Raw genomic sequence first — 11,425 nt, forward strand, 5'->3', positions numbered from 1 at the left:
GACATATTGTCATCCTTTCTGTTTTGACTAATAACCTCATGGATATAGGGTAATTAATTTCATAGGATACAGCTCTATGTGAGTCACATCACATGGAAATCACTTACCTTTGTACATAGCAAAGCCAAGAAACAAAAAATAACATTACATTTCCAGTTAAGTATCCATGAATGTCCAAACAGAACAAAAACAGAGACGACTAACATATGAGTGCTTTGTGAACTTAATCTCACATTTGAACTTGTTAGAAGTGGTTAAAAAAATAGATGCTGCCTAACTCAAAACAATATTTGACAACCAAAAGATTGGTCTTTCTACCCAGAACAAGAATATATTTTTCTAAAATTAATAAAATACACTGATACTATGAAAGAAAAGCAGCATTCCTCACAGTTTTAACTTGCTTCATTTATGATCCTGCAAGCATGAAAAGCCCAGTGGGAGAAAGAATCACCCAAATACTTCCAGCTGGAGTTAATTTTTTCCTTTTGTATTCCTGCATCTCCCAATGATGTGAGCAGAGAGATTTTCCAAATCCACTTAATTCAGAGTAACTGATCTCAACTTAGGTTTACTTGGCACTTAACAAGGAAGAAAATGCTCCTGGTGTCCTTTCTCTCATAACATGACTTTGTATAACAAATGAAAAACCTTACCCAGCTGCTATGAAAGCTCCAAGGATGATGGCAAATACGCTGACTACAATACTCAGTGAGTGTCGTTTCCTGTAGACAAAATTAGACAGTTCACATTTTCATTATTTGAAGAGGACACTAAATGGCTGTCTGCCTGAGAAGTTTCAAAGCAATTATTAATCACAGAAGATTTAACAGGAGGGCATAGTCATGATAATCTTACAGAAATGACGTGACTGACTATGTGCCATGCCGTCAGACTTTGGCCCTGCGAACAGAAATTGAAAAAGCACTGTAGCATTCTGGTACTAGATAATATGAAGAGTAAAGATTAAAGGTTTAAAGTAACAGTGCTGGAACAAACTATAATTTACTGTGTATTGGTACTCCTAATGGACATATTTCAGTGTCTTCCAGTAATCTCATAAAGGAAAATCACTGCACATCTCTCATGTAGTTTTCCATCTCACCGTTCTTGGGGAAGACACTGCATAGCACACTATCTGAGCTATTTTTCAAATAGATACTAATTTTGAAGTCAAACTGAAATCTTGTACTTGTAGGGGAAAGCACAGAAGCTTATTATATTTTTCAGTACATCTATATAAGCACTGCCACAGAGTGGGGAAAAGCATATTGTAGAACTACTCTGCTTCTTTTACCTTTATATTACTTTATTTAGAAATGTCTTAAGTATTTTTGCACTTTACTGCAATGTGCCTTACAGACATTGTGCCTAGTCATTCTCTCAGGCCCACCCCTAGTGCTGAGCTGGCCTGCAAGAAAAGACCCACTGAAACAAAATGTACAATGCTCTGGGAGAAATCCTGTGTGTCAAAGAAGCACAGATGTGGACCACTGTTCCAGCAACAAAGCTGTATGCAGTCTCTTGATACATAATATTTTGATCATAATGAATCCCAGCAGTAACAACCCAAACCTTGACTACTTTTCAAATCCTGGGCTAAGTCAGCACAGATTCTCTGGAGTCCTTTCATTTTCAGCCCTGAGGAAATACACTGTGACAGTCTGAACAAATACAGAGTTCTGCTCTTAAGCTTCCCTTAGGTTAGCATGTTGCTTGCACTTATATGCCACATTGCTGTACCTCAGCTGAGAACTGATGACAATGTCACTGACTCACATTTTACTCACTTGCTTTGAAGGAGGCCTCAGGCCAACAGGAGACAACAGCGAGTTCTGCTTTCCCTGTGAGAACTTTTAACTAGAAAAGAATTCTGGAGCATCCCCAAATACGAATCACATTGGTCAACTGCTGCTTTAGCCAAAAGGAGATGCCAATCTAGTTGGAGGCTTGTTGAAAAGCTTTTCCCCTGATCATCATTCTCGTGTTGCCTGGGTTCAGCTTCAGTAAGCTGCTTTTCCCCTTCTGACCTCGTCTTAGCCAAGTGCAAGACACCTGGACAGAACTATGATGGTGACATAGTATGATGTGTTTATATTGCTGTTCTTCCAAACTGGTATAACTGAAACTAGTGATCCCAAGCTGCAATAGCATACAATAGCATACACTTCTTAATTTCTCATTAAAAATAACTGATGTATCTATAATTATGGAGTTTTCTCATTTAACAGCACACTGCTAAATACATTTTGCTCCATTAAACTGGTATGTTTTCAGTCTTGACCTAGAAAGCTACTCTAAGAAGCAGACTGCCATACTATCATCACTGTTTTAAGACATAAGGATCTGTCTGTTTGATGCAGTTTGCAGCTTAGGTACCTCCAAGACAAGACACAAACCATAATCGCTAAAAGAAGTGTCTGAGTCATGCTCTGCTTACCTGATTCCTGTGCAACAGTCAAAAGAATGAGCTGTGCAAATGACAGCAAGCTGAATTTTTTTCCTATAATCACTAAAGCGCATATACCTATGTCTTAAAAAAAAAAGCTACATAAACCCATTTTCTTTGGTTTTCTCTATTTCCCAGTAAAAAGACACTCATTCAATATTCTGATGAGATGCCACAAGCAATCCATTTCATACAATCTAAAATAAAAGTATCTTAACAGAAAAAAAAAAAGAAGGATCACCCAAGTATGATGATTTCCAGCAGTAAAGTAAGTGGAATGGTAAACTTCCTGAGCACTGTAAACATCGGCAAACTGTCAAAAAAAAATAAAAAAAAATCCAAGCACAGTGTCAGATTAATAGCATTTTTATGTTCTAACTCTTATCTAATTTTACCAAGCAGAGGATGAAACTATTAGTCCAGCAATAAGCAAACAAAACAAACTCCCAGCCACTTAGCATACATTAAAAAAATGTCAGTGTGACATTAGAGGCAGATTAGATAGCCAAAGCATGGAAAAATAACAAGATTTGCCAGTTTGTAAAACAATGCAACTTGTTACCTTCTAAAAGGCCCCTCTGCATCAGTGAAATGAAATATAAAAGCTATTTTCTACCTAGCCCAGCCCCTATGAAATAATTCTTCATGTAGAATTAGCAGGCAGGGTAAGTAAAAATTATTTCTATTGTAAACTCAAAGGACACACAATAAACCTGTCTCTGAAAACACATAACAGAATAAAACACAAAGCAAACATGCTTAGTAAACAAGCTGTACTTTCAAAAAAGTAAAATAAATACACAATAAAAAGAACAGAGAAAGTACAAGAAACCTCAAAGGTGGGCCCAGCTGCAACTGCCAAACAAACAGCTACTTTTGAACAACATATTTTTGGTCTACAGGAAGTGATACAGTTGGAAACCTTTTTGACTAATTTGAGAAAACACTTGCATCTGAGGCTTTGGAAATCTGACAGCATGGCCACATGGACCAATTAATCCTCTGTTTAAGATAACTACTAGCAACTGCACTAATAAATGCTACAAATCCTAACTTAATCAGTTTACAACACACATTTTGAAGTTACGCACAGGACCACCTATACTTCACAGACAACCCAAATAAGGCAGAAAATTCTATAATGTAAACAAATGTCACATAATGTAAAAAAAACTCAATGGATCAAAATGTTAATGGCAGAAACACTGCTGCCATTCTTACTTTTCTGTTATAAAAATCAGTTATGAATAGTAAATCTGAAAGAAGTACGTCAGTCGCAGGAGGAGGAGATGGTGCACTTATGTTTAAAATAACCTAATAAACTTTTATTTTAAAATTACACTTAGGGAAACAGAGGAAAGAAGAAACCATGAATCAAACTTTTACAGGATTGAAACTAATTCCATATTCATACTGGCTGAAGTGCTACTAGGGACACCCCTGCCCAAGTCCTTATGTCTGCCTGAACAGTCACTGCAGTGGAACAACTTCTGCATGTGTACAACAAAAAAGTTGCAGAATCAGGTGCTTAACTTTTCAAAGATATGAAATGCTGGAAACCTGCAAAGTTCTGTGTTTTGGTTTAGCTTACTATCAAATCCTTAGGTGCCTGTAATAACATACAAGAAACCATGACAACCATAGTGCTGTATCCACCAATACTGATGCAGCTGTCATGCTTCTGCACTCCTCTTCAATAGAAAATTTGGTCATTCAATCAATTACAGAAGGTCCTCTACATAGCTTACACCTTTCTAGCACTAGCATGGAAGCAACCCTCATGGATCTATGCTTACAGGCATACAGGAGCCAGTGAGCCCTCTAGCAATCTCCCCACAACCTGTTCTTGGTGCTCAGCAGGGCTACACTGCCACTGCCACCCCACTACACCGTAGTTTTTCCATCCCTCGATGTGTCCTAAATAACCTGCGCTGACACCATGGTACAAATCTTTCCTATATTCTTCTTCCTTTAAAAATGTCTTTCTTACAGCTTTCAAACTCTCTGGTTAGGACACTCAGGAAAAAGTGGATGCTTTGGTATGAGGGAAAAGTGAAAGCATTTTCACTGTCACAGGATTATTGTGATTTTCTGTCAGTACAGGCCTAGTTAAGCCCCCCTTAATAGAACCAGAGAACCTGTGAACTGATCAAATGTTTGGGTAAGAGTTCAATAATAGTATCAGGGGTTTAGACAGACAGACAGACATCATATGCATTTAAGTCCCTACCCAATACTTTTTTTTTTTAGTGTTTATTTTTTACCCCCACCAAGGAAAAGGGTAAAATCGAAACAGTCTACTTATAACTTCAGTTTACTGTACCTGAGTTTGCTGGTACTTGATAATCCACTTATGTGGTTTCCAACATAAATCAGGGGCAGAGGAAACAACTGTGATAAAATTAAAAGCACAACCCAGATTATTGTTTTGAAATACTGTTGAGAAACTTCATTTGATAGAATTTGATAACTGTAATATCAGATATACTTTTATCAAGAAAGAGTTTTTTAAGGCAAAAAAAATGTATGCTCCAAATTGATCTGCAGCTCTCATTCATGTGACCGTTCACGGACACAGCTTCACTGATTTGATTATAAGAGTCACAATCTACCTCTAATAAGACTCAGACTCCCATTTAGTGTAAATGTTAATCAGCTTCATTTTAATTACTACAATCCTCAGATTAATGCTCATTCTAACATTTGAATTTTAGATGTAAAAGTAATACTAACAACAGTAACTAAATAAGCAAGAAAACACGAGGAATGACAGAATGAATAAGCTGTAAGTATGCTATGCTTCTCTAGCTACTCCACATATATTAGTGTGCCTGAAAGAAACACCATTTTAGACTTACCTAATAAATTATGCTATGTGAGATACTAGAAAGGAAAGAGAAGTATCTAGGGGTATAAACTTTACCATTTCCAGCTTCTAGCACAATGAGACTGACTCCCACAGAAACACAACACAATACAGAGATGCAATAACAGAGCTTCAGAGCCTTAAGAAAATGTACCAGAAGTCAGGGATCCCTACACAATATTCAGCTGCAGTTCAAAGTTGTTATTCTCCAGCTACAGAAAAGTTGCACAAGATTAAAACCGGCCAGAGTAATCACTGGGGACAAAGGTGGTGTGTACATGCAGTCCCATTCATTATCAGTCAAGCAGAGCTGAAATGGCATAAAGACAAAACAGATTCTCTGTCCTAACATGGGTAACAGCTGCTGTTGTGCCTATACATGCTTTAGGAGACACTGTGCTTGTTAGAGGCCATGTCTTCTCAAAGCATTGTGAGCTGGAAAAGGATACATTGGAATGGGCTCCATTCTATCAATGTTAAAAAAATCTGCCTTTCTTTTACAGCAAAGAGGAGAGAGGAGAAAAGTACAGTAAAAGTCAATTAACTAAAGTTAAATTTTAAGTGGAGGTAGCAGTAAAAGTAAACTGGAGTATAAAGTAAAAGTAACAACATTCAGACTGTCGACATAAGCTTGCAAAAATTTTGTAATACACTCTCTTCTGCAGACTTTTCTTGGAAAACTATCTTCCTTGATAGCATGAAAACAGAGCTGACATTACATTCTCTTTCCTCTGAACTTCATCTGTTGTAAAGGCAAAATCACAACATCCAGCACAACATCAGAGCTCAACGCAACTTTTACTTAAAAAGGGTCAAGAACTCCAAAGCTTTCTCACTAAAATAGGCACTTTGCTACTTTAAAACTCTAGCTGAAAGCAGTGAGGACATAAAACTCACTGAGAGTGAAAAGCAATGATAATCTTAGTGTCAATGAAAGCAAAAGTGGTCAAAAGGCTAAAGAGTCAGTCAAAAGGTGCTTTAAAAAGTAAAGAAATCAACAATGAGCAATTCAGCTAATTCACTGTGACTAGTCAGATTCAGCACTACAAGAAATATCTAAGTCCTGGATGCTGCAGTGCTGACCGCTCCCAGCATATCCAGGGAAATCTTCCAAAGGATAGATATTATTAGGCCAAAGAAAATGGGTGCTGTATTTTTTAATGCCTTTGTGCTAATTTTAAAGTGAAGGCCACAGCAGGAAGGGAGCGTAGTGGGACTGGAGGGGTACAGAGAGAAAAAACCTCTTGAGGTCTCAGCAAGTTGTTTACATGCCAAACTGAAAACTACTCACTGGAAAAACTTCTTCATTCACGTTTTGGAAAAAAATAAGGATTGTTCATTTTATAATCAATGCCATAGATATTCCTACAAGATTTCTACATGCAGAAATGCTGATGATTTCAGCATGCATTAAGAAAATACAGCATTTGCCAATGGCTGTGAGATATTCATAGTAAACCCCATACTGGTAGTAAGACAAGATTCTGCCATGAAGATGCTGGTCTGAAATGCGCTGCAGCAGAGCTAGAAGCTAACTCTCTCTGTATCTCTGAGCAAACACTGACCAAGACAAAAAATACAGAAGCTTATGCATCAAAGTAAATCTCCAACAACACTACACATGGATGCAAAGATCTACAAGGACCACTGCTACAATAATTTCAGCTCCTAGTTCTCAATCTGAGATAATAAAAGATCCTCTCACATTGTCTCTCCATCCTGCCTCTTTAGACCATACGCACTTGAAGTCTTCATGATGCAGCTAGTCCCTACCTACAGTATCTTTGGGGGACATTATTTTACCATCTCCCATGGAACATAAATCTCACATTTGGAATCAACTGTTGTTCGGGTTTTTGGTTTCTTTTTCTATTGTTTTATCACATGTCCCATTCAAATTTCCAAACAGCCTTTCATACTGTGATCAAAATCTTTCTTAAGCACAGATTTCCCATTGATCCTGCAGGGAGCTGTACACATCCAGAAAAATACTTCAGGAATCTGAAAGAGTTCATCAAGCTGTATGAAGGTACAGCACACTTTCCCATGTACTGCACAACCAAATGGCACCAGATTTCTTTGCAAATAAAATGCAAGAACACTACAATGAAATTAAAATTATCAAACCCAACACTAAACGAAACAAAGATACAAATAAACACATTTCACAAACAAAGGCAAATTTGTTTTGTTCTTCTTTTATATCTTGTCTCCATAAGAAAGAATGACATTAAAAGAGGTAATATTTTCTTATTAATACCAATCCTTACCTTCACAGGTATACTTTTGTCAAAATCAGGGAAGCGAACAATCTTATTTAATTTTGACACATACAATATAAGTATGGTGGCTGCCATCTAAACAAAAAGAAAAAAACAAGTCAAGTAACAGCAAAATTGTAATGTATGAATGAAATAACTGCTTCAAAACCGAAATATTTATACGCATTTGACAAATGTATTTTTTTCAAAGAACAACCCAGCATGCAATTAATAAACTGGCATAACTTTATTACTACCAATTTTGCCTGCTATTTTATTAAAAGTACAATATTGACATACGTTTTACTGGCTTGAGAAAACTAGTGGCACTCTGTGAAACAAGTCATGCTGAGAAGGAGCTGAGAAAATAAACAGGAGACAATACTGGAATAATCATGCTATTTTCACCCAGAGCATTGTTTAGTTTGCAGAATCACTCCTACAGCTTTTCTTGTAATGTGAGGCAGGGGTTGTGCATTGATCAGTCTATTGTCAATATGAGGAATGAATAATGAAGTTATGGACAGAATGAAGGCGACAGCTGAGCAATCACACATCATAAGAGTTAATGCTGGTCCCAGGCAGAGAAAAAAGTGTAAAATTTTCCTTATATAAAAATCCATTAATCGTCTATCTAGAAAATGGGGTGGAGTCATGTTCTAAAGGCTAAAGCATTACACCATATACATTTCACAAACAACTCAGGGAAATCTGGGAAGGATCAGTCAACAAAAATGGAAATGCCATTGAGGCTTAGGTTCTGTAAAGAAACAAGGCCATATCATTGCCCTTAACATGAAGTATTGCCACATTTGCTAGTCTTTGGCTTCCATATGATGTGTGGTTCCTTGAGCAGTGTGGATGTGTGAAACTCTCTTTCTCTTCCCCTCTCATAGAGCAAAGACTTTACATGACATTTTACGCTCTTTAACACCAAAGAGCGGGGATATCAGAACTGCAGTACCCTGTTTTCACCTCTTCCTCACTACCCCTTGGCTTGTAACCTTGGCAGAAAACAAAAGCTTCTCTTTTAAATGTATTTGCCTAAACAACACTTATTTCAAGGCTCCATCTTTCCCAGCCATCCCTCTGCAGAGTCACATGTTCTTCTTTAAGGACCATGGACACAAACATTTGAACTTTGGTTTTACCATGATGCCTCCTAACAACAAAACAAAATACAAACAATATATTTCTCCTGCAGTACTGCTAATTGCCCACAGGGAAATGAGGCAACAACCAACCAAAACTGTGTGGCAGTCCTGCTGGAAAACTGCTGGGAAAGGTGGGAGAGATTTATGAGGAAATACACCGTTTGTCTACAAATAGAGGAAATGTCTCTGCATATAATTTGCAAGTGCTCAAGGATTCTCATAGGATCTATGCACTTGTTAGAACAAACCTTCATAGTTTTGAAGGCCAGATCTCTTAATTACTGAACTCTACCAGGGGAAATAAATGGCATTTCCAGTCCTTTACGTGACTCTTCCCAGGCAATAGTTTCGACTTCAGCTGAAATTTCCTTGATTTCACTAATATTAATCACTCTTCCTTATGGTGTATCTCATCCAGAAGACAAGCAGTGAAGTATAACAGAGACTTCCCCACCTAAAATATATCTCTGTGCTAACATTAGTTTAACTTACAAAACAATTAGTGTATTTACTGTGCTTTACTTCTGAACATACCTGTCCAATTCCAAGAAACATTGGTGATGGGAAGCTGAAAAGCATAAACAAGATATTTAATACTGACGAAAGAGAAAAAAAAACCAACAAAACAAACAAGCAAAACAAAACAACAACAACAACAGAAGAGTTTAAATTTAGCACCAAAGTCAACAACTGGACATGTGGATTCTGGATGACTGGCCAGTCTTTCAGAAGAGCTCAGGAACTGCTACAGTTATTGGAGTCCTAATACTTTATTTCTGTGGCAAAACACAAGCTGCATCCAAATAATATAGCATATGCACAGCTGACCACTTCTAAAGAGCTAATTGTTTTGGGTACATTTGTTAAGTGAAGATAACACACTTGGAGATATGTAACAATATGTAAGTTTTTTGAGTGGCTTCACATATACACTATACATCCTGAGATGGTACAGTTAAGTTAAACCTCTTGCACTTGCCCTAATTTAGAAACTTATCTCCACAGCCCAAACACATTAGTAATATGCTTTGGTGAAAAGAAAGCACCTAGGTAAATGGTGTAGAAACATAAAATAGCTAAATTCCTACTATACCCCTTCAGATATCTTTCACTGAAAGCATTGACAGTTGAATGCTAGAAAGCAGAAACTTCAGGAGGATACCTGAAGAATGTGAGCCCCTCCATTTTTCCCCTTCTGAAATTAAAACCAATAAAAGTGTGGTAGTACAAGATAATTCTCTGTATGCATACTGAAATACATGCAAAGATGTTATCTGTGATGGATGGCTGCTCTATGCCATCACCAGCAGTGTCTGGAGCCTCTCTGCCCACAAACCTCAGGTATCAAGTTGCTCCCTGAACCTGGCAGCTCCTGCTGCCTCCCAGGAGTCACACAGCATTTTGCTGGACTGAACTGTCAGGGATGGTCACACACCAACCTGCATTGAAGGAATCTGAAGAAAACCCACTGCGGCCACCCCCCTAAGGAGGGACAATGTTCTCGACAAGCTTTGTAATTTTCCATTATCACAGCTCCTTGAAGTTGTGGCTATTCATCACAGAAGCCACCAAGAAATGGTATGGCACTCTTACTCGGTGTGCTGAGAAATGTACATCTCAAATATGCACCACTGGGATGGGAACATAGTATTGGCAAAAAAAAAAAAAAAAAAAAAATGCTCTCAACTGCAGCAGGAAGGCCATAAGGACACTGAAGGAAGTCTTAACACAGGCAAAGGGTTAGGAGCTGCCAGTAACAAAAGTGATTCTGGGAAATGGAGGTATTAAGGGGAAAAAGAAGGGGGAAAAAAAGTGCAGAAGAAACAGGACTTCCATTTATTATCGTGTGAAACCTAAATTATGTTGTACTTACAGCAACAGAATATAAATAAAGAGACTTCACTTGTTTGTACTACACAGATTCCTCCACATTCTTTTTTATTTACAGAGCCCTAAACACTCCCAGAAATGCTGTAAGCTTTTTATACAAACTTTAGGCTTACTGATGGGCATGCTGTCCTTCATTGTCTCATGGATGTGCTAGACGTATGCCAGGGACTTATAGGAAGCTATAAAACAAAACTGTAACTTGCCTCATATATAATTTCTCGGAAGTATTATATACAGCTCTTGATGTGTTCAAATAGCATTGAATGTTAGAAAACAACAGCAAGTTTTGCAGGTCTTTTTTCACTTTCTTCCTTTCATTTTGTTAGTTTTTCGCCTTTTGTTAGTTCATAGTGAGCCAAAACATGGCAAAAACAGAGCAAATCTTTTAAGAACATTAACGGTAAGAAGACCAGAGCTGCAGGATGACAACTCCATATGGGACCCCTCGTCAAGTCATCAGACGTAGCTCTTCAGTGTTTTTATGATTAAGAGGTTTTCTGAGGTTCACGTTTCAGTTCTGGCTACCTCACAACAGAAAGGTGCTTGCAGGAAGGTAACCAGGTTGTTTGGCAGGAACAGCTACGGGAAATGCTGCGCCCCTGAAGGGTGTGAGCAGGGGTAACTAGCGAAACGCCAGCCTCGACGCCAGGAATAATGACAGACATCTGAGGAAAAGACTGGCACGCTTCACAGACACGCCTGCAGAGGACTCTGCCATCGGGTGGTGCGGCAGAAGCGGCACACGCTGGGCAAAACACCGGGTTTGAAACTGGAGAAACCGACCCCTCGCCTCACCGCACTCCCC

General features: G+C 38.2%; 1 protein-coding gene across 1 annotated transcript in view; it reads right to left on the reverse strand.

The window, feature by feature from the left end:
• The window catches only part of SLC35D2 (solute carrier family 35 member D2), a gene marked incomplete at its 3' end in the record, with an annotated part of 12,399 nt that extends 1,909 nt beyond the window's left edge, over positions 1-10,490 (reverse strand). The window contains exons 1-6 of the mRNA XM_010165646.2: positions 10,475-10,490; positions 9,265-9,347; positions 7,586-7,672; positions 4,773-4,840; positions 2,691-2,762; positions 657-725 (exon numbers count right to left, since the gene is read on the reverse strand). Of these exons, the coding sequence (XP_010163948.2) occupies positions 657-725; positions 2,691-2,762; positions 4,773-4,840; positions 7,586-7,672; positions 9,265-9,309 (341 nt within the window). The remainder of the gene's footprint in view (positions 1-656; positions 726-2,690; positions 2,763-4,772; positions 4,841-7,585; positions 7,673-9,264; positions 9,348-10,474) is intronic.
• Between the last annotated feature and the right edge of the window lie 935 nt (positions 10,491-11,425).

This window comes from Antrostomus carolinensis, unplaced genomic scaffold, assembly GCF_000700745.2.
Source record: "Antrostomus carolinensis isolate BGI_N321 unplaced genomic scaffold, ASM70074v2 scaffold42423, whole genome shotgun sequence".
Classification (NCBI taxonomy): domain Eukaryota; kingdom Metazoa; phylum Chordata; class Aves; order Caprimulgiformes; family Caprimulgidae; genus Antrostomus; species Antrostomus carolinensis.